The 27,586-nt window shown below is 40.3% G+C and overlaps 1 protein-coding gene and 1 long non-coding RNA gene across 7 annotated transcripts in view; both read left to right on the top strand.

Annotated features, from left to right (window-relative positions):
- The window catches only part of LOC108588085 (uncharacterized), a 40,412-nt gene extending 37,983 nt beyond the window's left edge, over positions 1-2,429 (top strand). For all 4 annotated transcript variants that reach the window (XR_013525830.1, XR_008476039.2, XR_013525829.1 and 1 more), the window contains 2 exons: positions 686-821; positions 2,040-2,429. This is a non-coding gene — a long non-coding RNA (uncharacterized LOC108588085). The remainder of the gene's footprint in view (positions 1-685; positions 822-2,039) is intronic.
- Positions 2,430-15,801: 13,372 nt separating this feature from the next.
- Positions 15,802-27,586, top strand: part of B4GALT6 (beta-1,4-galactosyltransferase 6) — a 60,517-nt gene continuing 48,732 nt past the window's right edge. For all 3 annotated transcript variants that reach the window (XM_078347932.1, XM_078347933.1, XM_002757150.6), the window contains exon 1: positions 15,802-16,940. In XM_078347932.1, the coding sequence (XP_078204058.1) occupies positions 16,826-16,940 (115 nt within the window). In that variant the 5' untranslated portion in view covers positions 15,802-16,825. The remainder of the gene's footprint in view (positions 16,941-27,586) is intronic.

The raw sequence follows: 27,586 nt of genomic DNA, 5'->3' as shown, positions 1-27,586 counted from the left end.
ATATTGTTCTAACAGTAGTTCTTCTTGATTCTCAGTCCTAAAACAATCCAAAACAGGAAGCAGAGTCCCTATTCCATTAATTTCTCCCACTGATCCTAGCCACATACCATAAACAAGGCAGTGGATGTGGCTGGCTTTTCTGAAGGATAGGCATAATATAAAACTGAGAAAGCTTGTCCTTAGAAATCTGTGTCATTCTTGTATTTTTTTTTCTCCTCAGGCCCCAGCTACCCAGTATTTTCTGAGCCCTTGTATCTCTCCTCAAATTTTTCACTTTTTTCACTTTCTGCCCATTCTTATGAAGAGAGAATTTTTTCCCTCTTTTCCTTGCTCCTTTGCTTTTCAGAACTCCTTTTCTTCAGCTAGGATGACTATCAAGATGTTTTGCTAAACCAAAGAGTTTTTCCTCTAAAAGAAATTCTGCCACAAGCTAATTTTTTTAAATCAAAAGAATAATGCAGGCATAAGATTTTAAAACTTTCCACAGAGAATGCAGAGAAAGTGTGATTTTCTCCCACCCCATACTGCAAATGCCCAAATTCTCATGGTTCTTCCTCAAAGGTATCTTTGTGCCAGTTTCCTGGGTACATAAGTGTGTTTATATCCTCATGTTTTGAAAAGTATTGTGCTGTGTACCTCCCATTTCCGCTGTATATCCACTTTTGACCTTTTCTTCCTCACTCAGAGTTCCTCTTAGATGCATCCTCAGGCTCCTGCACTGTGGGCTTCACGTTGGAAGATGAGAGGAGAAGAGAGGTGGGGCCTTGGCCTGGCTTCCTGAGATCCCACTGTGGCTCTCTCTGGTGACTCTTCTCTTCCATGTATGCTATTTGTGCCTTTCCTTCACCTGTTTAGGCCTTTTTGTGGTTACAGTGCTTCATCCTCTCTCTAGAGGTTTCTCTGCACCCGACCCGGAACTTATAAACAGTCTCCTTTTAAAACTCAGATCATCCAGCATGACTGTGCTATATGCTGCCTTGAGGGAATCCCAAAAATACAAAGCAGAGCACCACATGTATGATTTTCTGGAGCTTAGCTGTCAGGCCATATCAACTTGCATGCAATCAACCTGAGGCCTTTATAAGCATAATTTCCACTTCCACTGATGTAATTTATTTACCCAGTCCCTTATTGGTGGCAAATAGTTTGTTTCCGGTCATACTATGTATAACTTTACTGCAAACATAGATCCCCGTGTTTGTGTCTTTGCACATATGTGTAAGTATTAACTGCAGGATAATTTTTAAAAATAGTAATTGCTATGCCAAAGAGTATTTGTATTTAAAATATTAATAAATACTGACAAGTGTGCCACTTAGAGGCTTGCATTAGTCTATACTGCCATTGACAGTGTCTTGCCAGTATAGTGTATTATCTGCCAGACCAATAGGTGCAAGAAGGTATCTTTTTGCCATTTCAATTTGCATATTCAAATTTAAGATTCGTAACAACTTTCCATATACTTATAATGATTATTTCCCCTGAGAAGCTCGTTTCTCTATTTCTCTTATGTAAGTGCTTTTCAAAATATTATGTAATATATTCTTCTTATATAAGTGCTTTTTTAAATAATAAGGAAATTAATTCTTTTTCTCTCATGCATTTCAAATTTTTATTTTCATATTGCATTGATTTATAACTTTACTTTTGAAACACTTCCAATAAAGAAAACTTAAATTTTGTATAGTAGCATTTATTAATCATTTATTTTCTTTGTTATCAAGACCTTCCCCATTCTGAGACAATAGAAAGATTCACACTTTACCTAGTATTTTAACTATTTTATTTTTTACGTTTTTATGTTTAAACATTGAACTGTGGACATTTTTGGTATAAAAAATTAAGCAGGTCTAGTTTCTCCCTGATGTTAGCATTGTTCCTTCTCCACTTAATGACTATTCTTATGTTTCTCCATGACTTGAAAAAACACCACTTTTGTATATGTATTAGTTTGTTCTTGCACTGCTATAAAGAAATATCTGAGACTAAGTAATTTATAAAGAAAAGAAGTTTAATTGGCTCACTGTTTTGTTTTGCAGGCTGTACAGAAGCACAGTAGCTTCTGCTTCTAGGAGGCCTCAGGAGATTTACAATCATGATGGAAGGTGAAGGAGAACCAGGAATGTCTTACACGGCCAGAGCAGGAGCAAGAGAGAGGAAGAGGGGAGCTACACACTTTTAAAACAACCAGATCTTGTGATAATTCACTCACTCACTAACACAAGAACAGCACTGAGGAGATGGTGCTAAATCATTCATGAGAACTCTGCCTCTATAATCGAATCACCTCTCACCAGGCCCCACCTCCAACACTGGGGAATTTCTTTTTTGTTCCATTGTTTTTGTTAATCTAATTTATTAGTTGTCATAGGCTATGCTATGCCTGAACTATCAGTTGATTAATAAAATGAAGGTCAAGTTCTCCCTCAGACTCTATGGCAATGTGGATTATTGCTACAAATGGGTGTGCTCCATATGGTCACTCAGAGATCCAGGTTGATACACACACCACTGATCTTATGACACCAAAGACCATCCTTGTAGTCTAAAATATGGTCAATTTTATAAATTTCCCATAAGCACTTGAAGCAAAAGTATATTCTCTTTCACAGAGTATGAAGTTTCACATATATTTTAGTTAGATCAACATGCTTAATTATATCATTTGCTTCCTCTATATATTATTCATGTCTACATGGCTTTCTTAGATTAAGAATAATAAATTATATTTCTTCTACTGTTCTATTTTTTCATTTCTTTAGTTTTGCTGAACAATTTTTAAGAGCTCCTTTGAATTAAAAACATGTGTTGAGTTGTAATATACATATAGTAAAGGACACACCTCTTATGTGTAAAGATTGATGATTCTTTATGTGTGACCACCAGGATCCCAGAAGATACTTTCTTGCCCTCTCCCAGTTAGTACCCTGACAAAAATAATCTGTATATTAGTTTTGCCTGTTTTGGATCTTTATATAAACTCCCTTCTTTCCCACCATCTGATTTTGCTAGGTTAAAGAATTACTTTAGTAATTTCCTCTTTATTTTCAAACACATTAGACCTCTATAACTTGACTAATAAGCTTTAAACAAATTCCTTTTCTTTCCTCTATGATAGATAAGGAAACAAATAACCTTACATAACTACTGCCTTTCTCTTTGCTTCCTCTTCCCAATTTTAGTGAGTTCAGTCATTACAGTTATTATACAATAACCTAATTGTTCAGTTTTTGTTTATCCTAAATTTCTATTGACCCAATGGTCACCATTATTCCCTTCACCATTGTTTCTCCTTCAGCACTTTGAGAGCAGAAGTTCTTGTATAGCAGGTTTTTTCAAGAAGAGACTCATGGGAAGTATATTTCCTGATTTCTTTCACGTTTGATAGTATCTGTCTGGGCCGGGTACAGTTGGCTCATGCTTGTAATCCCAGCACTTTGGGAGGCCGAAGCAGGTGGATCATGAGGTCTGGAATTTGAGACGAGCCTGGCCAACATGGTGAAACCCCGTCTCTATTAAAGATACAAAAATTTAGCCAGGCATGGTGGCATAATCCCAGCTACTTGGGAGGCAGGGGCAGGAGAATCTTGAACCCAGGAGGTGATGGCTGCAGTAAGCCACTGCATTCCAGCCTGGATGACCAGGCAAGACTCTGTCTCAAGAAAAGAAAAAGAAAAAAGATAAAAAATGTTATCTGTCTATTGCCTTTATTCTAAGCAACCAGATGTGTGGGTCTAAAATTATTACATGGTGTTTTCTTTCCCTGATGACTACTTTTGAAAATGATTGTAGAACTCAATGTTCCTATAGAGAAGTCTGAGCCATTAAGGCCAGAAAAGAATTACTTTTTTTTGAGACAGAGTCTTGCTCTGTCACCCAGGTTACAGTGGCACCATCTTGGCTCACTGCAACCTCTACCTCCTGGGGTCAAGTGATTTTTGTGCCTCAGCCTCCCAAGTAGCTGGCACTAGAGGCATGCATCATCACACTTGGCTAATTTTTGTATTTTAGTAGAGACAGGGTTCCACCATGTTGGCCAGGCTGGTCTTGAACTCCTGACCTCAGGTGATCCACCTGCCCTGGCCTCCCAAAGTGCTGAGATTACAGGCATGAGCCACTGTACCTGACTTTACTTTTTCTTTTTAATGAGCTGACCATTTTTGTTTGGATGCCCTTAAGATGCTTTCCTTTCTGCTATTTATTGAGTATATTGATTGGTGGTAATCAATATATATTATTTTTTTCTTGGGACATGTTGTGTTCTTTTTCTCTTTCTTTCTTTCTTTCTTTCTTTCTCTCTCTCTCTCTTTCTCCTTCCTTTCCCTTCCTTCCTTCCTTCCTTCCTTCCTTCCTTCTTTCCCTTCCTCCCTTCCTCCCTTCCTTCCTTCCTTCCTTTCTCCTTCCTTCCTTCCTTCCTTCCTTCCTTCCTTCCTTCCTTCCTTCCTTCCTTCCCTTTCTTTCTTTCTTTCTTTCTTTCTTTCTTTCCTTCCTTTCTTTCTTTCTTTCTTTCTTTCTTTCTTTCTTTCTTTCTTTCTTTCTTTCTTTCTTTCTTTCCTTTCTTTTCGATGGAGTCTTGCTCTGTTGCCCAGGCTGGAGTGCAGTGGGGCGATCTTGGCTCATTGCAACCTCCAACTTCTGGGTTTAAGTGATTCTCCTGCCTCAGCCTTCCTGTAGCTGGGATTACTGGTGCACACCACCATGCCTGGCTAATTGTTTTGTATTTTCAGTAGAGACAGTTTCACCATGTTGTCTAGGCTGGTCTTGAACTCCTAACCTTAAGTGATCTACCCACTTAGCCTCCCAAAGTGAAGTGCTGTGATTACAGGTGTGAGCTACTGCACCTGACCAATCTTGTGTTCTTTGAGCCTGTTGATTTAAGATTTCAACTTCTTGTAAGATGGTAAACTGAGTATTTAAGAGGGAAGCCTCCTTTCCATTGTAAAGACCTTGAAATCGTCAAAAACAAGAAGAGAAAAGTGAGGTCATAATTGAATTAAATATATAGCTTAGAATCTAACAAGAATGAAGTATACAGAGATGAAAAAATGAAAAAATTAAAAGAGAAGGCAACCAACAGGCAGAGAATGGGAAGATCCAACAAATGCCAAATAGAATCCCTGAAGGAGCCTCTTCATAGAGAGAATGAGTGGAAAGCAATATTCAGAGGACTAATGGCTGAGAACTTCCCAGACTTTAAGAAAGACACTGTAACCGAGTCTTTACCAGGATAAATGAAAACACATTAATGAGAAATAAGATACTGAAACCACAGAACATCAGGGAAAAAACCTGTAATAGTGATAGAAATTATCTACAAAAGAATGATAATGAGACAAATAGCAACCATAGATACCATAAGACAATTAAATAATATCTTCAAAGGTTGGGGGAAAAACCCAACAACCTACATTTCTATACCAAGCTAACAATATAACAGTGAAAAGGAGGCTTAGCATGACTAACTCCATTTTGTTCCTAACCCTCTCATCCATGTGATATTTTTAGGTTAACTGCTTTTGCTTTCCGCTGCTCATAGGCCAAGCTAACTATGGGAGGAATTTAGTTTGTAGTTAAACTTTAAAGCAAGGATGATAATAGTTCCCCCTAAACTAATCTGAAGAGGTAATGAGGGTGTACACACAAGTAACAATGTTATGTTAAGGACTTCCAGGGGGAAGGACAAGGTTTCACCCTCACCTCCAGTCCTCGCTGCCATCCAGATGTCTGTGATCATTGGTCACCTCTGTACCTCAAACCTTTCCCTCTTCCCCATTCCCCCAACCTTAAGGAAGCCTGAGATTTCTATTAACTTATGATGGTTCTTTAGGACATTAGTCTGCCTGCCATCTTGTCTCTCTTTTTTCCCAGGGGGGACAGGGTCTCACTCCATTGCCCAGGCTGGAATGCAGCGGCACAATCTCAGTTCACTATAGCCTCTACCTACTGTGCTCAGGTGATGATCCTCCCACCTCAGCCTTCTGAGTGGTTGGGACTACAGGTGTCCACCACCATGCCCAGCTAATTTTTGTATTTTTTAGTAGAGATTGTGTTTTGCCATGTTGCCAAGGCTGGTCTCTAACTCCTGGGCTCCAGTGATCCACTTGTCTCAACCTCCCGAAGTGTTGGGATTACAGGTGTGAGCCACCGTGCCTGACCTAACTGGCTTTCTAAAAGTCACTTTCCTTGCTACAACACTTTGTCTCTCAGCTGATTGGCTGTTGAACTGTGAGTGGAAACCTAATTGGTCATAATTGTAAATATTGTTATAGTAAGGGTATTGTCTCTTGCCATGGAGGCATGCTTACTGTGGTGCCTTAAACTATCTATTTTAAGATAAGTAATTGTAATTTTCTATTTTGGTTACTCTCCAACATTCATGGTTACATTTAGGAAGAATTCACATCTTTATAATATTGAATTTCCTATCCTTTTCATTATTTATTTATTTAAAGAAAGGCACTCTACTGCCCAGGCTGGAGTACAATGGCATGAACTCGGCTCACTGTGATCTCTGCCTCCCCAGATCAAGCGATTCTCTTGCCTCAGTCTCCTGAATAGCTGAGATTACAAGTGTGTGCCACCACACCTGGCTTTTTCTTCTCTTTTTTTGAGACATGGTCTCACTCTGTCTCCCAGGCTAGAGTGGCATGATCACAGCTCGTTGCAACCTCGACCTCCTGGGCTCAAGTGATCCTCCCACCTCAGCCTCCTGAGTAGCTGGGACTACAGGCGTGTACTACCATGCTTGGGTAATTTTTGCATTTTTTTTATAGAGAGGGGGTCCCACTATATTGCCCAGGCTGGTCTTGTACTCCTGGGCTCAAGCAATCCTCCTGCCTCAGCCTCCCTAAGTGCTAGGATTACAATCATAAGCCACTGTACCCAGCCAGTCCTTTTCCTTTTCAAGCCTTCTTTTTTGTCTTCACTTTATTGATGTTTTTTCTTCACATTAGTTTTGTACATTTCCTTTTCAGTTTATTTATCGGTATTATGTATATTTTGTTGCTACTGCACTTGAGATCTTTTTGTTGTTATTATATGATCTCATGTTAACATTTGTATGAAGTAAGCTAAAATATTTTATTAATTTTATAATATAATTGGGTATGTCATATCTCCCATTTGCTGTTTGTCTTTATGATACTTTAAAAAGTAGAATATGCTGCATATGTAACAGGTACTTACATATTTATCTCTGATAGTCTGTTAATAGGACTTTTCTCCATGCATTAAGTGCCATCATATGTTCCACCAGTGATGTACTGGTGTACACAAGCAATAAGCAAAGTCGAAACTGTCCTGAGCGGAGTGGTTCCACAGTGTGTGTTGTGTTTTCGTGTTCTCTGCCTGAGCCTCTCTTTCCAGTTTTTATCTTGAGTTCTAATAAATCATTTTTATATGCATTGACTTCCAAAGTTATGGTACCAACAAGGGCAGAAAATCAACAGGTAGCTGAGGACACACATGTTCTGCCAATGTGTGATGCTTTTAGGAAATATTTGAGGAAGAAGAGAATAAAGAAAATTAGGAGACTGGTAGAAGTCTTTGACATTTTGAAGGACATTATAAACATTGCTTAAAACTGAGGATCGAGCAATCACTTAAGTACAATGTCTATACTACATTTCCACAGGAACACGAGATCCCATAAATAAGTTCAGTTAGAACCCTAACATCTAGGAATGTATCCCCATGCTAAACTGGGTAAGTGTCCATATGCTTCTTGATTGACTATGCATCAATCTCTCCTGTTAACTCTAACGAGATTTCTAGTGAACACTATTTTTGAGGTAATAGCATAACCTACAAATAACAATAATTATTATAACTTTCTTTCCCTTACTTTTACCTCTAATTTTCTCATTACATGCATTAGCCAATTCTTACCAATTGTGTCTTTTCTGTTATTTGAATGGAGATGATTCTATATTTTGATGTTGATGCAACTTGTTTAAGATAGCTCTTTAGCCGGCATGGTGTGTCACGCCTATAATCCCAGCATTTTGGGAGGCTGAGGCAGGCAGATCACCTGAGATCAGGAGTCAAGACCAGCCTGACTAACATGGAGAAACCCTGTCTCTACTAAAAATACAAAATCTTAGCCAGGTGTGGTGGTGCATGCCTGTAATCCCAGCTACTCTGGAGGCTTAGGCAGGAGAATCGCTTGAACCTGGGAGGCAGAGGTTGGGGCGAGCCGAGATCATGTCACTGCACTCCAGCCTGGACAACAAGAGTGAAAATCCATTTAAAAAAATTAAAAAGATAGCTCCTTACAAAATAAGAACACATCCTCTTATCCCTATTTTATGAAGTGTTTTAACATCAGAAATTGTTTAATTGTTTCAAATGCTTCCTAGTCTTTACAAAAGACAACGTATGCCAAAAAAAGTATGAAAATTACCAATCCCATTAGCTCTTAGAAAGGTGCAAATCAAAACCAAAATGAGACATCACTACATTCTACCTGAATGCTGATAGTAAAATTGGGTTGACTATAGAAAGTGCTGATGAGAATGCGAGCAACTTGAACTTTTAAATGCCACTGGTAGAGGCATAAATAGGTATAACCAGTTTGAGAAAGTGTTTACCAGCATCTCTTATATCCCAGTAGACACCCATCAGAAAACCTGCAATTCTCACTACTAAATATATAACCAACAGAAATGCATGCACATGTGCACGTTTATGCTAGTTCAATTTATTTATTTATTTATTTATTTTTTGAGACGGAGTTTCACTCTTGTTACCCAGGCTGGAGTGCAATGGCGCGATCTCGGCTAACCACAACCTCCGCCTCCTGGGTTCAGGCAATTCTCCTGCCTCAGCCTCCTGAGTAGCTGAGACTACAGGCACGTGCCACCATGCCAAGCTAATTTTTTGTATTTTTGGTAGAGACGGGGTTTCACCATGTTGACCAGGATGGTCTCGATCTTTTGACCTTGTGATCCACCCGCTTCGGCCTCCCAAAGTGCTGGGATTACAGGCTTGAGCCACCGTACCCGTCCTGCTAGTTCAATTTATTATTGGCTCAAATTGAAAAGCAAAGTTTATTAACAAATAATAGGATAATAGATATTTAGAATATTTATATAATTATTTTTTTAAAAAGATACTATATTTTTTTCTTTGGCTTAACATGTTCAACTATGTTAGTAATTTGCTTAATGTTGCCAGGTGCTTCTGTTTCTGGGCATTTCTTATTAGTCATGGTGAATTGGTATTACTAATACTTTGCAGACTGAAAGGGTTGGTTTCTTTATCTCTTTTGACTAGCTCTGATATACTTTTCTTATTTTTTACAGTAACTTAAATCATTCCTGTGACCATAAACTTGTGGATTTTAGCTTAAGAGAGGACTTTGCTATTCCAGAATTCCTTTTTCAGACACAGAAACACTGAAATCCTTTATCAAATTTATGCGAATCCTGTTTCCTAATTCAATATTAACCCATTAAAGCTTAGAAATTTTCCCCCAGAATGATTGTCACTAAAAGAACAGACTGAGAAAATTTTATGAGCCTTATGACATTAAATATGATAATAAATGAATAGAAAATGGTCTAAAAATATCCTTCATTAAAAGTTATACTCTGTATCATAATTACATTTGTTGAATCGTTTCTGTTGGCTACAAGGTATAAAAGAGTCTTGATAAAAGAACACTTGCATAGTATACTACCTGTCATCTATATATTTTATCTTTTGTGAGTCATTTGCCTATGAAGATGGCTGTTCTGATAATATGCTCTGGATGAGTTAAGGTGAACTAACTTGTATTTCATTACGCAAAACTCAGAGGAATATATGTGTGTGTGTGTGTGTGTGTGTGTGTGTGTATAAAATTAAGAGGTTAAGACTGTTAATCCATTCATTCAATAATTATTTATTGCTCTGTTTTTATACTAGGTTCTAGGATAGTAATGTATATCATCAAGATGGAATCATGTTCAGAAAATGACTTTTTTAAAAAATTTACTTTAAATTCTGGGATACATGTGCAGAATGTGCAGGTTTGTTACATAGGTATACATATGCCATGGTGGTTTGCTGTACTCATCAATCCATCATCTAGATTTTAAGCCCTGAATGTGTTAGGTATTCGTCCTAATGCTCTCCCTCTCCTTGCCCACCAACTCCCCAACAGGCCCCAGTGTACGATGTTCCCCTCCATGTGTTCTCATCGTTCATCTCCCACTTATGAGTGAGAACACATGGTGTTTGGTTTTCTGTTCCTGTGTTAGTTTGCTGAGAATGATGGCTTCCAGCTTCATCCATGTCCCTGCAAAGGACATAAGCACATTCTTTTTTATAGCTCTATAGTAAGAAAATGACTTTTAAAACATTAAATGACTGGGGGCCAGGCATGGTGGCTCACACCTGTAATCCCAGCACTTTGGAAGGACGAGGCGGGCAGATCACCTGAGTTAAGGAGTTTGAGACCAGCCTGGCCAACATGGTGAAACCAAGTCTCTACTAAAAATACAAAAATTAGCTGGAGGTGGGCGCCTATAATCCTGGCTACTCTGGAGGCTGAGGCAGGAGAATCACTTGAACCTGGGAGGCAGAGGTTGCAGTGAGCCAAGATCATGCCATTGTACTCTAGCCTGTGCAACAGAGTGAGAGTCCATCTCAATAAAACAAACACAAAATGTCAAAACATTAAATGACTGAAGGTAGGCTATTTTGGCCATAATGTTAATTCTTTTGAACCCTGTCAAGTAATAGTTCTTTTTTCCTTTTAATAAAGATACATGTGTCAACAAGAAAGGTATCTCTTGAGATTCTTAGGAGTAACACTGCGGAGAATTCAAGGAAGATCTAGTATTATGGATATTGTGTTGTCTGTTCAATAGCCAAGTTTATGAACTTTCTCTGTAGGACTGAGTTGCCCAGCTGGTGTGCACAATACCTAAGGTGTCCTGTGTGTCTGGGTTATATACATGCCAAGATTGATTTCCCACAACTTTCAGGGGGCTGCCTGGGACCCAGACAGCTGAAGCCTCAGGCAGGTGAAGGCAGCCTTTTTTCTTTCTTTCTTTTTTTGAGATGGAGTCTCATTCTGTTGTCCAGGCTAGAGTGCAGTGGCACGATCTCAGCTCACTGCAACCTCTGCCTCCTGGGTTCAAGTGATTCTCCTGCCTCAGCCTCCTGAGTAGCTGAGACTACAGGCGTGACTGCCACGCCTGGCTAATTTTTTATACTGTTAGTAGAAGCACATTTTCACCGTATTGTCCAGGCTGGTCTTGAACTCCTGACCTCGTGATCTGCCCACCTCAGCCTCCAAAAGTGCTGGGATTACAGGCATGAGCCACTGTGCCTGGCCCAGCCTCTTCTATTTATGCTGGTGAGTGCTTAAGTATCATCCTTTACCATGGAAGGTACTGGGCACCATGTTCTGTGACTGGACTCTTTTTTTTTTTTGAGCCAGAGTCTTGCTCAGTTGTCAGGCTGGAGTACAGTGCACTGCAACCTCCGTCTCCTGGGTTTAAGTGATTCTCCTGCCTTAGCCTCCCAAGTAGCTGGGACTACAGGTACCCACCACCATGACTAGCTAATTTTTGTATTTTTAGTAGATACAGGGTTACATCATATTGGCCAGGATGGTCTTGATCTCTTGACCTCGTGATCTGCCCACCTTGGACTAACTCTCAATCTTCTGTCTTTGCTTCTCATTGTCTGCCCTCCCACCTTCCAACCCTAGTATTCTGAACAAATTCTCATTTCTGTTGGACTGGCTTCTTTTTCCAGTCAGCCTAGGATTTGCTGGCCTTGAGTCTGAGGGCAGTTAGTGGCTTTTAGTTGGCAGCTCAGATTCCCTATCAGGCAAAACCAGCAATCTATTGAATAAACCTAGCATTAAGGTGAGAAAAAGAATGAATAAAGCTAACACCATCCCTTTTCTCATTTTGACTTACCAACTGATGACAGGCAAGGACCACATAGTGGGACCTTTACTTTATGTACCATGTAGTACATTTTATACAGTTTCTTCACAGAGATGTCTAAGGCAAAATTGGTAAAGAAAGTTTGAAAGATGGATTACATATATTTATTTCTTAAGAAATGAAAAAACACATGAATAATATACTTAGCCTGATAGGCAAAGCAATCTGTGTGAAGATAAGCGCTGGTGTGGTTTGTAGGAAGTTCACTGAACTAGGCTGATAGCATCTTGGCTTTCTTTCCAGCTCTGCTACCTTTATACTATGTGGCCTCAGGCCAGGTGTTTTACCTCCTGCACCTTAGTTTCCCCAGCTCAAAAAAACATAATATTTACCATACCAAACCCAAAGGGATGTTGTGAAAATGATATCAAAGTGATTGACAGGCTTGAAAATGCTAGGACATTTGTATGATATGAAAGAATGATCTTGGATCTAAGATAAAAGAGTTCAGGCACTTTGAGATTAGTAAGAAATTTGGGTCAAATGCTGAAGTAGGGCTGCTACCACTACAGTGGTTTTCTTTTAAAAGTTTAACTACAATACAGAATTATCATCCATTCTATATCATTTCATATATAGAGAAGTATTAAAATTTGGCTTTACAGTGATATTTGTTCTTAAGTGAAAGACTTATTTAAAATTTCTTTTATATAATCTAAATAAGATACAGGGACCAATATCTTTTTTCTCAGCAGAGATCTGACCATATTCATCACACAAATTTTTATTTATGAGAAGCATCTGTACCACAACATTTTGGAATTTTATATATACATATATATGTATATACTCTATATGTATATAAATATTCCATTTTATGAATCATGCCAATGTCTTTTATATGATCTACAATTATATAAATACAAATACAATTGTATAAGCATAATTCATAAAACTAATAATTTTCTTTAGCTGGGTCTCAGATGCTGAGACCATACATTTAAACAGACATAATTACTGTTTTTAATTGGTAATTGTAACACAAAGATCTGAATCTTTAGTTACCTTAAAAGTGAGATCCTATATGCTATTTTCTTTCATTTCTTCCCCCCCAATTAACAGAAAAAAATTAGATATTTTTATTTTACCATGCTTGTGAGCAAATTCAAAACAGTGTATATTGTTCACCCTCATTCAGACAGCACAGACCAAGCAAAATGTCGTCCATCTCATTAACAAGTATATTTTCCTTTTTTGTTTTAATTGCAATCTCTGTGTATACTTCTTATTAATACAACTAGAAAACCATTAATTATGACTTCATTTATTCAGTTTGATGCCCAAATACTTAAGAGCATGGTGTCTCCAGTGGACAGAATTAAAGGAATACTTGGTGGTAATAAATTTAGAACAAAGCCATTAAATAAAATTTATTTCTGTCTTACTGTTGTAAGTTATGTCTTACTATTGTAGGATTAAGGTCTTTTTGATGGCATTAAAAAACAGACTTAGATTTCTGAAAGGTCATTCTTGTTATGGGGCTTACTTGGCTCCTGAGGAAGTATTAGTTGGTATTGTGGGTTTGGAAAGGCTCAGTTAGCATTTCTTGTGCACTGAGTATTTAATCTATCTCTGTTTTAAACATAAGCTGAGACCCTGAGGCATCCCTCAGACTATTAGAGACAGACTTAATGGGTGACCCACTAGGAAAGTTGGTGTTTAAACAGAAAGAGACAACCATCATTTGTTACTGTGGGCAGAGAGTGACCTAAAGGAGAGATTTCTAAAAATAAATTTTACAAGTACTCTAATAGTACTTACCATGTACCAGCCTCTCCCATGCTCTTTACAGGCATTCATTCATTTAATTTAATCCTAGCAATAATGGCTGCACCGACTAGGCTTGTTTTCTGGTACAACAGATGAAATCTACTCCTGAGGAGAGCCAATCAGTCTTAACAAGTACCATGGGGGCACTTGCTGAACAAGATAAATCAAGAGATAGGGTTAAAATCAGGAGAGATATGGATGGCAGTCATCTATGCCAGCTAGGTTCATCTGTACAGTCTCCAGATTTCTTTAAAAAAGATGAATCATCAAATTCTATAATGTTAACACTTCTCTCTCAGTTTTATAGTAAGCTTTCCTTTGAAAAAGCCAACCTTGACCACGTGCGGTGGCTGACGCCTGTAATCCCAGCACTCTGGGAGGCCCAGACAGGTGGATCCTGGCCAACATGGTGAAGCCCCGTTTGTACCAAAAATACAAAATTAGCTGGGCGCGGTGGCACATGCTTGTAGTTCCAGCTACTTGGAAGGCTGAGGCAGAAGAATAGCTTGAACCTGGGAGACAGAGGTTGCAGTGAGCTGAGATTATGACACTGTACTCCAGCCTAGTGACTGAGCGAGACTGCGTCTCAAAAAAAGAAAATAAGAAAAAGTCAACCTTGCCTGAGAAGAACCGTCTACCACTAGGTCAGCAAAGATATGGAACTCTCTTTTGACTAGTGGTATGGTAGCATTAGATTTATAAACAACCAGCTGAACTGATGCAAATAAAGAGAAATGAAAGTCAGTGAGATTGGAGAGAGGAATACCATAATTTTTGCTTCCTCAGCATTCATGGACTTGCGTGGCTAGCATAGGTTTTGTTTTTCTTTATTTTACAAGTGAGTTTCCTGTTATTCAATGTTGTTCCACTTTGCATTTCGAATTTCCCTTAAGCATCTAAAAATGATACAAAATAGTGTCATTACCTTTCGCATTAAAAAAGATGAATCAGCCAGAGAAGTTGAGTAACTTGTAAGTACTCCAACAAACAAAATATTAAACAATGAATCTGAACTTGGTGATTCCACCTAGTGAACTAATGGGATATAAGAGAATCTCTTACCAGACACCATGCTTAGCATTACACACAGTTACCCATTTAATCTCACAGCCTTGCGAGGGGGTATTCTATCTACTGCTTGAGGGTGGAGAAAACAGGCTCACACAAAGTACTAGTTTCCACAGGTCTCACAGCTAATATTAATGAAAGGCTTGGGCTTACAAAGTAGGTGTTTCAGGCTCCACATTGCATAGCACCAGCTCAATGATGATCTAGGGCATGGACATCCTGATAACGGGCCAAATTTATTGGCTATCAACGACAGTTCCATCTGGAAATACTGAGCAAATAATGGCAGTAGGGCATCCCGCCACTTCCTGATTAGTTGAAAAAGAAACACCTGCGCACACACGTTTGACCAATGTGATATAGCTAAGGACCTGGACAAATTCAGCTAGCAGGAAGAAACATTTGAACAAAGGGTAGACCACGGCCTAGGAGGTGGATGAAGCCACCCTATCGTTTGCCTACCGAAGCTAGACGGGGCTGACGCCCTCAAGGGCCTAATCCGCTGCCCAGAAGTCTTCTCAGCCCTGCCTGAATACAGCCAGGACGACCCAGGATTCACCTTCAGCGGTGAAGGCAAGTCCGAGTATAAGAGATGCACATAGGCCCGGGCCACATCCTGACACTGTTTCTTACAAGAAGGGGGTGATTCGGGAGGATGCATTAATCCAGGTCGGAAATATACCTTTTTCCCGGAGGGAGGATTTTGGAAGGAAATACCACCCGCGAAGTCCCCTTTTGGAGATGCCCTTTCCCTTTCAGGTACATCATCCTTCATCATGTACCCGCAGGGCAGAATGTATGCGGGCTCGCAAGGCGTCCCTCAGCCCCCAGCCGCGCGGCCACTGCGGGGTCCCCGGGCGGGCGGGGGCGGCGGTGACGCAGGAGGCGGCGGGGCCGCGGTGCGGCCTGCGCGGGGAGGGGGCTGCTCGGCGCCGGCCTATCAGGACGCGCGGTGTTTCGGGCGCGAGGAGGGCGGGGGCCTCCTGGTTTTCTCCGGCCCAGCGCAGCGCCGCCTGCCGAGTTCCGAGCGAGCGCGCGGAGCCCGCGGGGGTCTCCTGGCGCGCCTGCCGGTCCCGGTTTTCCTCTGCGGCTCCCCCGCCCTTTCACGTCCGCCTCTTTCTCCAACCAGACGCTGCTCCGAGGGCGCTCGGCCTCCTGCTCTTCGGGCTCCCAGGCTCCGCCCGCAGCGCGCGTCGCCCGGTCGCCCATCGCCTGGTGTCCGCGGGCCTGGCGCGGGCGCCTCACCCCAGGCGAGCGGCGGTAATGCCGCTGCCGCCCTTGCGGCCGGGCAGGCAGCTGGCGGCGGCCGCAGTCGGAGCGCGTTCGCCGCTGGCTGGGACGCCGCCCTGGCCTGCGCTCAGCTCCCGCGGCGGCCGTGGGGCGCCGGGGCCCGGCGCGGCATGAGGAGGAGGAGGCTCAGTGCAGGCGAGCGCCCAGCTCCTCGGCCCCCAGGGCCCCCGCTGGCCCCCTCGCGTCGCGCGCGCCGGTTGCGGCCCCGGCGCCCACGCTAGCCCCGCGCAGGCACGAGACGCCGCGGCCGGGAGCAGGAAGCGGCGCAGGCCTGCGGAGAGGACGCGGGCGGCCGGGACCCTGAGCGCGGGACTTCGCGGCTGGATCCCACCGGGCGCGGGCAGCGGAGCCGGGCGTGCTGCAGTTGGCTGCCCCCTCTCCGCAGGGGCGCCGCGGCGCGCAGCCCGCGCCTCTCCGCACCTGCAGCCCCTCCTCCCGCCGCTGCCTGGCGGAGAAAACGCGCCTCCTTGCCCTTCCCAGGCCTCCTTGGATTCCCCCGTCCCCTTTCCCCGCTCCACCTCTTCCCTCCTTGGCCTCCGCGCCTCCCCTCCCCCGACTCTCCGGCCTCCCATTCATTCCATCAGCTCCTTCCCATTGCCTCCTTTCCGCTCGGTCCCTGTCTCCAGAGCCTCCCCGCGTGGACCCCGCTGCAGTGTCGGGGTTCTCAGCACATTTATGGAAGTTTAGGGCCTGGACAGTGGCCCCGAGTCCGGCCTAAGAGCGCAGCCTGGGCTGCTTGCTGGGAAGAGAAGATGTCTATGCTCAGGCGGATGATGCGGGTTTCCAATCGCTCCCTTCTCGCCTTCATCTTCTTCTTCTCCCTCTCTTCGTCTTGTCTGTACTTCATCTATGTGGCTCCGGGTATCGGTAAGCACCGAGACACACCCTCGCTTACCCTGGTCACATCACAGGCAGCGCAGGCTGTTAAGGATGTTACTTCTGGGATTCGGAAGCTGTTTAAACAGGGGCCCGCAGAAAAGTGTTCAGTTTGAAATGTTATTTTAGACGTGTCAAACTGCTTTAGAGCATGGCTTTGGTATGTGAGTTTTGTTAATGCATGCATTTGGTTAATGTATGTTTGTTAATATCTTAAAAGATTGCATTAAGTAGACATAGCAAAAATTAGTGTGATGGCCTGGAATGCCCTAGTCGCTTTGAGTGTTCATGACAACTTTATCCATTTAATGTTGTCTTTAAGCCTAAACTCAGTGCTTAATTGTAGTTTTATTCAAACACCCTCGGGTATAAGAACTGGTTGTAAAAATATGGAGGAGCCAACAGCAGGGAATCTGATTGAGTCCGACAGTGTATGTATTCTAGGGTCTTGTGGCGCTTTTTTAGAATGGGGTCAGTGGACATTTGTGCCATACTTCGGGAATTTTAAGGTGATGAGTTGTCTTGTAAAAACAATGCCTCATTATTATTTTAGTTGCTTGGGTCTGATTTTCAAGGGTAGGTTGCCTTTGCTACTTGTTAGGATGACTTCTGAGAAAATAGTGATTAAAATAACCATTATTAAGGTGACTTGTAGATTAAACTGTTAACCTGTTTGTTGTATCATTTTTTGGCCTTTGGTGCAAAACACACTTTTGTAAAATCTACTTGAATTAACTTGTTTATTGAATATACTAATTCCTCTTCCCCATTTTGCTGAAAAGGAGCCAATGCGGCATTAATTCTAGGGAATGAGAAATAGGAACTTCACATGAATATTAAAATACGTCATATTTCCAAAACTTTTTCTGAGTTTTTTCTAGCTACTGTGTATTTAATGTTCAATTACTTACTAACAGTGAGCATCTTCTCTCGTTTCTCCTTACACACGAATAGTCATTTGAACCAGTGCTGTTTGTGCCGAGTTAGCTACAAATGTAATGCCCCTTACAGAGTGAAAACACTCGCAGAATTGTGTGATGGAATTATCAGTCCATTGTCTTGAGTGTAGTAGATTATTGTAATGAATTGCAGCAGGGAGGGAAGATGGAAACCTCATCCAGACTGCTTCATTTCTTAAAATTACTATGAGATTTTTTCTTTAATAAATTTTGGGGTTCAGTGAGATGTATAAACCAGGTGATGATGTTTGAGAAGAAATGGATTGTTGAAACGTTGATGTATCCTCAAGTAGAAGTTGTAGGGTAAAGTTTGAAGAATATTTTAACATTATTGCAGTTTTCCTTTAGGCCAGAAATAAAACGTCATAAAAACCTACCCTTTGAAGCCTGTACCTAATGACAGTGGTAGCTTAGTGGATTTGATATTATCTAAGATATTCAACAAGGGCTTTATTTTTTGCCATTTTGGAGTCTTATACATTAACTCGTCATTCTATAGCATTGTTTTACTTTCTCAAGTAACTCTTCAAAAGTTGGATGTCTTTGGGATATGTTATTTTACCAGGGATTTAACTTTGAAAGATTTTGGTGAAAAAAAGTTGTTTTTCACACTTAGATAACAATTTTCCCACTTTCTTAGTATTATGAGTAACATGTTGAAGTTATGTTACTCAAAAAGCTAACCAAAGGAAATCAAAATTCTAGTCATCCTTTTTTTTTTGAAGTTAGTGTGTCAGTATATTATTTGTAGATTCTTAATTTGATTTGTATGAAATACTGATAGATTTTTCTTCAAATGCTTAATGTTTGCCATAGAACAGTCAAAATACAGTGGCTTAATGTTTGCCATAGAACAGTCAAAATACAATGTAAAAATTTTGGCAAATGTATTTTAGGCAATTAGATTGACATGGCTTAACCTACTCTGTTTTTGTAGGCAATATAAATGATAATAAAAGAAGTTATTAAAACCAGTTAGAAGGGTGCAAACCAAAAACGCTGTGAACTTGTCAAGCTGAATCTATTTCCAAAACCCTGTACCAGGGTTTAGCCAAAAAAGAAAAAAAAAAAAACCTCTTTTTAAATCTTGTGTATCTTTATTGGGAAGCAGTTTTCCAAAATTCAAATTTTCGCTTGAAAGTTTGAATTTTATCATTGGCAACAAATACTGTCAGTTTTTCTTGGTGTGTCAGGCTCACTTTGCTCATTTTTGAGAAAATGTAGGTCAGGTACACAAGTCTCAATAACCATAGTTTTTCAGTTGTTCTTTCAAGTAAGGATGATGTTCCGTGAAAAATGAGGCCTGTTGAGCTCCTGCTGCAGCAATCAGTGCTTTAGTATGCAGCAGAAATGTTTCATGCATACTTCCTATTTCGTCACAGATTGCTTATTTATGAGGCATATCCAAAAGTCGTTAGGTTCTTATAACTAGTTTTATTCAATGTACATAGATTTTTCTTGAAATAATAACTTCAAGAAAATAATTCATAAGTTAGCCTGAATTACATATTGGGGCAAAATGTGTTTAGGACTAAAATGTATGTTGTGTGAGTAATTTTTATGTGCCCTAAATAAACGATTCAAATCTCCTCTGTTAAGACGTTCCTATTAATCCTACCATAGCAACCTGTTTGGTAGACTTTAATTCTGTTTTCCTACTTTTCTGTCCTGAGCCTTCTTCCCAGGCAGATCTTCCATCACTTCAGTTCCTCCTCTTTGCCATCCTGAGCAAATACCCCACACAGTTGTAGGCAGCATAATCTGTTTAGTTTCCAATGTTTTCAGATGTTGCTCAGCATTTCTGGACTATTTGAGTCTTCAACTACAGTGAGTTCAAAGCTCATTATTTTCAAGGAAACATTTTTCTTGAAGTGTCTAATGGATATAGGAAACACAGGGATAGTCTTTACATTGTAAACCTTAGTACTCAGAGAAACTGGATGGCAGACACCTGCCCTCTCACCACACCATAGGAAGTCCATGGACAAATTGCTCTAGGCTATCCATTAGAGGCTGGAGCCATAAATTGTTTCTTGTTCTCTGTCTACCTTTGGGCATAATTGCAAAAAGATGAGTGCAGTTGTTTTGGCTTGGCTGGATTGAGAATAGAATTGCACTTAATAGGAAACCTCTTTCCATGTAACTTCCAATATAACTTCATTTTCTTGCTGTCATATCAAATATGAGCTGACTTTTAAGTTCATTCAGCAAATAAGAGTGGTCCACCCAAGAGAGGCTATGGATTATATGAGGTATGGAAGACAGATGACTAAGACTCAGTTTCTTCCCTCATAGTACAATGGTATGAGCTCCATAAAACGGAAGGCATGTGGTGGGGAGTGAGGGCTGGTTAAGGATTTCCAGAGGAGAAAGTGGTTGAAACTGGATACATAAGATTTATCTGGCCTTAACAAACGGATCCTAGTCAGAGAGAGCAGCATAAGCAAAGAAAGATTTTAGAAAATGGGAGTAGTTCCATCCAGCTACTGCTTAGTGGCACATAGGCTGGGTTATGGAAGGTCTCTGGGGCTCCAGTGCCCAGCCCTGGTGTTCAGGTGCTTGAGGTCTCGAAAATTCCTGGCAGAGAGAGACTGATTTTTGTTCACACAGCTTTATCAAAGCTGTCTATGATTACAAAATAAATTGATAGTGCCTTTATCAGTAGGGCAGTGTAATGGGAGGAGATTGCATAACTTCCCTGGGAGTGGGGATTTCACTGTCCATTTGGCTCACCAGAAGTCCTGACCTTTCCTATACACACTGACATGCTGTTTTGTTCCCTGGGTAGAGGTGAAATCTGATGGGGCCACTTTGGTCTGACTTCCTCTGGGCCCTTGGAGGAATTAATCTGGCAGGTGCTTTGTTATTTGGGCCTCCTTGGGGTGTGTGCTCAGCTGGGAATGGTGGAGGTGATGGTAATGTGTGGTCAAGGTGTGGGGTCTGTGTGCAAGCATGTATGTTGGGAGAGGTGTCGTAGGTCCTTTGCTCAGGGTCCCTCTGCCATTTTGGCTGGAGTTCTTCCTGGGCTAGCACAGAAGCTGGCTAGTTGCCCTGCAGGTTTCTTATCATAGCCCTTTAGCCTTCTGCCCAGGCAACTGGGCCTGACCATGTTCTTTGGAGCTGTTATAGTCTGATTTTGTTTCAAAGGTCTTTCACTTAGTGCCCAGAACACCCAGTGTTCCGATCTACATGACCCATTTCAGGAGTTTGGATTTGGGCCATGATATTGGGCAACTCTTTTCCCCAGGCCTCCCTTACTGGCCACATGTTCCCATGTTTTTTTTGTCCTGTGAGTAGCAGGAAATGTCAAGTTTTGAAAATGATGCAGTCCATTGTTTTAGAGTGACCTTCTAGTATGAGGGATGGGTTATACGGGGCAATAGGCAATAGAAGATTAGAACTGTCGAGGTTGGTAGTTGCATCAGGGCAGAGTTGAATAGATGGGAATAGTGGGTTTGAAGAAACAGGGAAAGTTTTAAGATGAGGCTTGGATTCTAGCTTAGACAATCAGGTAGCTACTAATAGGGAGTATAGAAAGGCACGTTTTTAGGGAACTATTTTGATTTTAGAAAAATCAAGTTGGGATCCCTCTGTGATATCCAGGAAGAATCAGTAGGTAGGCAGATTAAAGTAAGGGCTTGCAACCCAGGAGAGAGATTTGGTTGTCTTCATCATGTAGGTGAATGGGATTTACTTATCCTCCAACACACCTGAGTAATAAAACTCACTTCTGCAATTGGAAGTGACTCACCGTGTTACTTACTCTGAAACATGGTATCACAGGGATTAAATTGGAATACAGAGCTTCAAGACCAAGTATAGTTTGAAAGTATCCCATGAGAATTGCTACCCTTCTCACTCACTAGCCTTTGTTACAAAAGAGTCAGTAGGTCTATTCCACCCTCAAGAGATGATTTGGCCTTCCTAGAGATTGTTTCCACAGTCAGATTGCCATTCCTGAGTAGCATATGTAACTCAGCTGTGTCTTTTCAGTGTACACTAATCCAAATCCTATGGTCTTGTGGGAAATTAGGTAATATTGAAGAGAAACTTGATTCATTGAAATCTGGCAATGCTAACTGCTGTTTTCCACTTTAGCCTTCCTTTTATGAATACATTTTAGGTTTGTTAACGTGGCAGAATGAGGCAGTGATGTGTTTTTTCTGCAGCAGTGCTTATCATTACTGCCTTAAAGTTTATTAAAGATAAAAATAGCCATGTCTGTGTTTACTTTTCTTAGAAGAGAAACTTCTAACATAGGTTTGCAGTATCCATATGTAATAGGTATTCCAAATACTGTTTGTAATTTGGTTGGGAACAGAATGCATTTTCATATTGAGGCAGTGTCATCCACAGTAGTTAAATTCCTAACCCATCTTGTGGAAAGCCTGTTTCTTGCGGGTTATCCTGCAAGGCTTCTTAGGGCACTTGTCCTTCTGGGCCTCATCTCTGGTGTTCTAGCTGTGGCTCTTCCTCTCACCCTCAGAGCCCATGGATTTGTTCCTCTGACCAGGGGCCCAAAGCCAGGGGAAGCTTGGGCACAGAAGCGTTGGTGTTTCTGGAGCCATAGCTATGGGCAGAGCAGCCCCAGGAGCAGAATCCACTGCCTTGTCCATATTTGGAGATCTACGTCTTCCCTGCCACACCCCACCCCCTGCCAGTAGGGTTAGCCTTGTTTGTGAAATGAGAGAAGGAAGATGGCCACTGCCTAAAGTGTCACACATTATTGTTGGAAGAGCTAAAATGTACACCTTAGGATTCCTAACTCATTCTACTGTGCCTGAGTTGGAGGAACTGATCATTTTTGCCCTGGAAAATCGAAGATTTGGGAGAAATAATATGAGTTCTCTCTTTTTCAGTTTGAAGGAATACTGTATAGATGAGTGACAAAACATTTTTTGGATAGCTTAAGTTAGCAGTGAGGGTAATGACAATGAGGCAGAGTTTAGGCTTATTGTAAAGGGAAAAAAAACCAATCTTCTGACCTTCAATCAGTGAAATAAGTGGCCTTACAAGTGCTCCTTTCCTTAAACATTGTCAGGTGAGGTAGATGACTGTCTGTTATGGCTGTGATTACCCTGGCAAGGGTGCTTTCCTTGGGAGCCTGGACAGACCTCTTGGATTCCCTTACACTCTGTTGCTCAGGGCTGTGTTTACACTGTGTGCTTAGACTGCAGCACCCTGGCTTACCTTGCAAAGGGGCAGACCTGCTCCTCCACCTGTCCTCGCACCCACACTGTCTTTTGTGACTACTTTTCCCTTTCAAACCTGCCTTTCATGTTTGTCTTAAGTAGAAATGTGGAGGTGGGAGGGGAGGCTGAGGTGAGATGTGTGGGAGGTGATTTTTCCAGAGCATGGGTTTCTTAGGTCGCCCTTGGGAGTTCCTCAGGCCTGTGTGTTTGCAGCATTCTTTTTCTAGTTCATTTTTTTGGCTGCCTTGGACCAAGCTGGCTTTTGTCACCACTTTTTTTTTTTTTTGCCAGCATAAGCAGAGCAGGCTGTCCCCACCTCTTTCCTTTCCTTTTTTATCCTTTCCCCCTTGTCCCTCTGAATCTGTTTGGTTTTTCCTTTTTAATTCTTGAAGGATGCAGTGATTTAATGTTTAAAAGGCATATTTGATCAAATTCTGCCTTTTTTCAGGATAATAACAGAATAATATACAAATAATACAGTGATTCAAATTGAAGATCGATTCAAGTGAAGATTTGGGAGTAGGTTTTCCAAGGATACCTGTATGTCTTTTATATGCCTTTGGAAAATTAAGCATTTACTCCAATTATAATTAGATATTTTTACCTCATGTCTTGGGCCCATTGGAAACTTTCAGGTAGCACTCCAATTCTGTTTTTCTTCAGCCTTTATGTCTTGTATTGGGCCAGTTTGATTTGCTATGTTTCACCGTCAGACTGCCTGTGGACATAATTGGTTTTGATCATAGCAGAATTTACCTAAGTTTGGTTTAAGATACAGCAGTATCCCTCCTCCTTTGAAATAGGAGTTACCTTAAAGGATGTTTATGTCACTAGCTATATTTTTGGCTGTGAAGCACAGCAAAATGTTTAGGAAAATATACTTAGTAATTTCAAATCTTAATTTTTATTTTTTTCCTCTGGAAGTATAATAAATACGGATTTTTGCTTGCATCTTTGTTTTTATAGTTAATTACTTGAATTAGTGAAAGTCTTTGGCTTCACCAAATTGTTGTGTTACATGTTCATTAAACATGAAACACACATAATCCTATGTCTAAATGAATTGTATATTCAAAAGCTATGTAAAAGAAGATATATTTAAGTTAAACTGATTTGGAAGGGTCTACTATTTTACTTGTTACAGAGGTTATGTCTAGTTTTCAAATATGTTTTTAAGAGTTATTTGAGGTGAAAGGGTTTAATAAGCTTATTTCCCAGGTCTTACCATGGGAGATTCTGATTCATTTTTAACACATACCCAGATGATTCTGCACATTGGGAATGATGTTTCTGAAAAATACCCCAAATGGTTGGGAAAAAATAGTGCTACATACTTTTCTAAATTGATTATCTTGCATCATTTCATAGAACTAATATTTCATAGAACTAATCTTATTGAAAACCTGATTAACTTGTTAATAACATCATGTTTTACTGGCAGTAGAGATGGCTATCATGGTGAAGCAACTTTTCAGAAGAGAAATGGGCAGATACATTATTTATGCCAAACAGGAAAGTGTGTTCCTTTGAGTCTGCAGTGACTAGGTGGTTGAGTCCTAGGTCATCCTAAATTTGTTATTTAGTGTTTTTAATTATTAGAAAGATACATCATAATTCACTTAAGACCAATAAAACTTATTAAACTGTATAGCATTATAAGTTACCCAGTGGAAGTAATTTCAAAACATTTCCTAGCATTTGGCTAGAAAAGTCTTTTTATAATATCTTTACAGTAGTATAGTTAAGTAGCTATATGAAGTTTGTTACTATAAAATGATATCTTGATTGAATACTATGGCCTGTTTTTATATATTTGAGACTAGTGTTAATATGATTTTACTGAGATCTTGTTACATATATTGCCTTCCTGATAATTACTCAGAAATTATGACTTCTAATTATAGTGCAGTTTTCAGTTTGACTCATAGGAATAGAAGTTGGACATTATTTTCATTTGAATTGAGAGACCAAAGGTAGAGAATTAAAAGATGCCTTGTTTACTGATTTGAAAATAAGCTTTGGAAGTCACTGAAATTCATTTCCTACCCGGTTCCCTTCTCTGATTCTTGTTTTAGGCTCATTTTCCTTTCATGAATACCAAATTGGAATTCTGAAAGGTATTTTAATTGTGAAAACACAAGGAAATTGGAGATGATTATAAAACATGTTCAAATAGTTCACATTTCAATTTTTCTCATTTTGACAGATTTCTTATATACTCATGTGTATGTAGATATATAAGTAATATATGTGTGTGTATATATACATATATATACACTTAAATACTCTGATATCACTAATTTTCAACAATCTTACAATGTTTCCTGGGCCTGCTTATTTATGGCTTGGTCTTTTAGTCTGTAATGTTATTAAGTGAGGTTCCTGATTAGATTTGGAAGATCTGTTTAATTGCTTGCATTCTTCCTTCCCTGATTTCCTCATTTCCTCCTGATTCTACTTTCCCCAGTGTGGTTCATAACTCTCATAGGGCTCCTGTCATGCTTTAAAAAACCTAGATAGTAATTTTAAGTGAATTATGTGGTACGTTAGCAAATGACAGGGCTGAAAGTTATCTTTTGTTAGATAGTGTTTTCTTATCACTAGGTTCAGAGTCTACTTTTCAAATTATCAACTAGGGTTAAAGTAGGCTGAACTAATGATCTGGTTGTTGCAAAAGTCTTTCTAATGTTTTAGGCAGTTTGTGGATCTTGGTTCTTTACAGAGGGAGCCAAATGGCCCCTTAAATTTTGACATTGCTTGGTAAACAGTAGACACTCAATAAACACAGGTGGATAAACATGTTTCCCCCCTGAACATTTTTAGTAAGATCATTGGAAAAGTCAGTTTTTATTTAAAAATGTTTAACCTTGATCAGTGTTCAAACACAAATAATCTCCAAAAATAACTTAAAATTGTTAAAATGCGGAGTAGAAGTTATAAAGACATCTGAATCCCAGAACTTTGGGAGGCCGAGGTGGGTGGATCACGAGGTCAAGAGATCGAGACCATCCTGGTCAATATGGTGAAACCCCGTCTCTACTAAAAATACAAAAAGTTAGCTGGGCATGGTGGCACGTGCCTGTAATCCCAGCTACTCAGGAGGCTGAGGCAGGAGAATTGCTTGAACCCAGGAGGTGGAGGTTGCGCTGAGCCAAGATGGCGCCATTGCACTCCAGCCTGGGTATCAAGAGCGAAACTCCGTCTCAAAAAAAAAAAAAAGAATTACTTGTTAATTTTTAGTGTTTGCATCTGCAAAGCTTGAGTTGTTGAGTTGTTAGGTAAGAGCCGAAATAGATCTGTGTGTGATCATTGTATTTATTGTTTGATAAAATGGGACTCTGAACACAGAATTCTTGCAGGCTCTGTATTCATTAGTCAGCTCATAACTTGAAAAGTAGAGGGAAGGATATTACAGGTTAGTAATAATTGCATTGCAGATTTCCTTGAGTCCATACCTGGTTTTGAATTATTGTCACTATGGTTACACAAATAAGCACTTTGACATAAAAGATTTTTGTTTTCTTTTTTTAAGAAAACAGCCTGGCACAGCCTTGACATTTGTGATTTTTAAATTTTAATCCAAGTAATACCTTCCTTAGTCCTAGGTTTAGTATGAATAATATGTCATATGTAATCTGGCCTAACCTTGGGGTTTACACCATTGTAACTGAAGATAACATATTTTCCTTTACCCACATGGATGCGTAATTCTTGGGGATTTATTGAACAAGAGGCTAGATGTGGAAAGAAGACAATTTTTCAGCATCTGAAACAGATATTTAGATTATTGTGAATTATTAGAAATTTTTGGAGATAACCTGATCCACATGTCTGTAGTTAATACTGAGTATATATTAAGATTTTTACTTTGTCTGTATTGTTTCCTGGGTTCTGTAGATAATACGGGAAATCATTTTCTCCTCTGTAACTTTTAAGGATCCTTTCTGGCTTTCTCCTTTTTGTATTAAAGGAAATCTGGTTTATTGCTCATAGTTTCCCTCATAACTTTTATATCTCATAACTATCACTTATAGTTTCCCTCAAATCTTCAATAAACAATGAAGATTTATTTTTTCTTATCCCTACCTGTCCTCTGTCACCTTGAACCAATATTTCTTCCAAATCCCTTCCCCTCGGAGTCACTCAGGCTTGTGCTTGAATCCTGAGTTCTTAATTCTACCTATGTTAACTTTCTTCCGAGTTTGTTTTCTCATCTTCTCATGGAGAAAGTTGTACCTGTCATGGGGTGGTGTGTTATTTTCTTAGGGTCAACATAACACACTCCCACACATCAGCTTGAAACCCCAAGTGTATTTTTTGAGTTATGGAGACCAGAAGTCTGAAATTAAGGTGTTGGCAGGACAGTTGGGGCTCTGGGGAAAATCCTTCCTTGCCACTTTCAGCTTCAGGTGCCTGGTGTTGGCTGGTGGCCACATCACTGCCGCTGTCTTCACATTGCCTTCGTGTGTGTGTGTGTGTGTGTGTG

The sequence above is a fragment of the Callithrix jacchus genome, chromosome 13 (assembly GCF_049354715.1).
Source record: "Callithrix jacchus isolate 240 chromosome 13, calJac240_pri, whole genome shotgun sequence".
NCBI classification, from domain to species: Eukaryota; Metazoa; Chordata; class Mammalia; order Primates; family Cebidae; genus Callithrix; species Callithrix jacchus.
The sequence above is the reverse complement of the archived record's forward strand: the minus strand, read 5'-3'. Positions and strand labels throughout refer to the sequence as shown.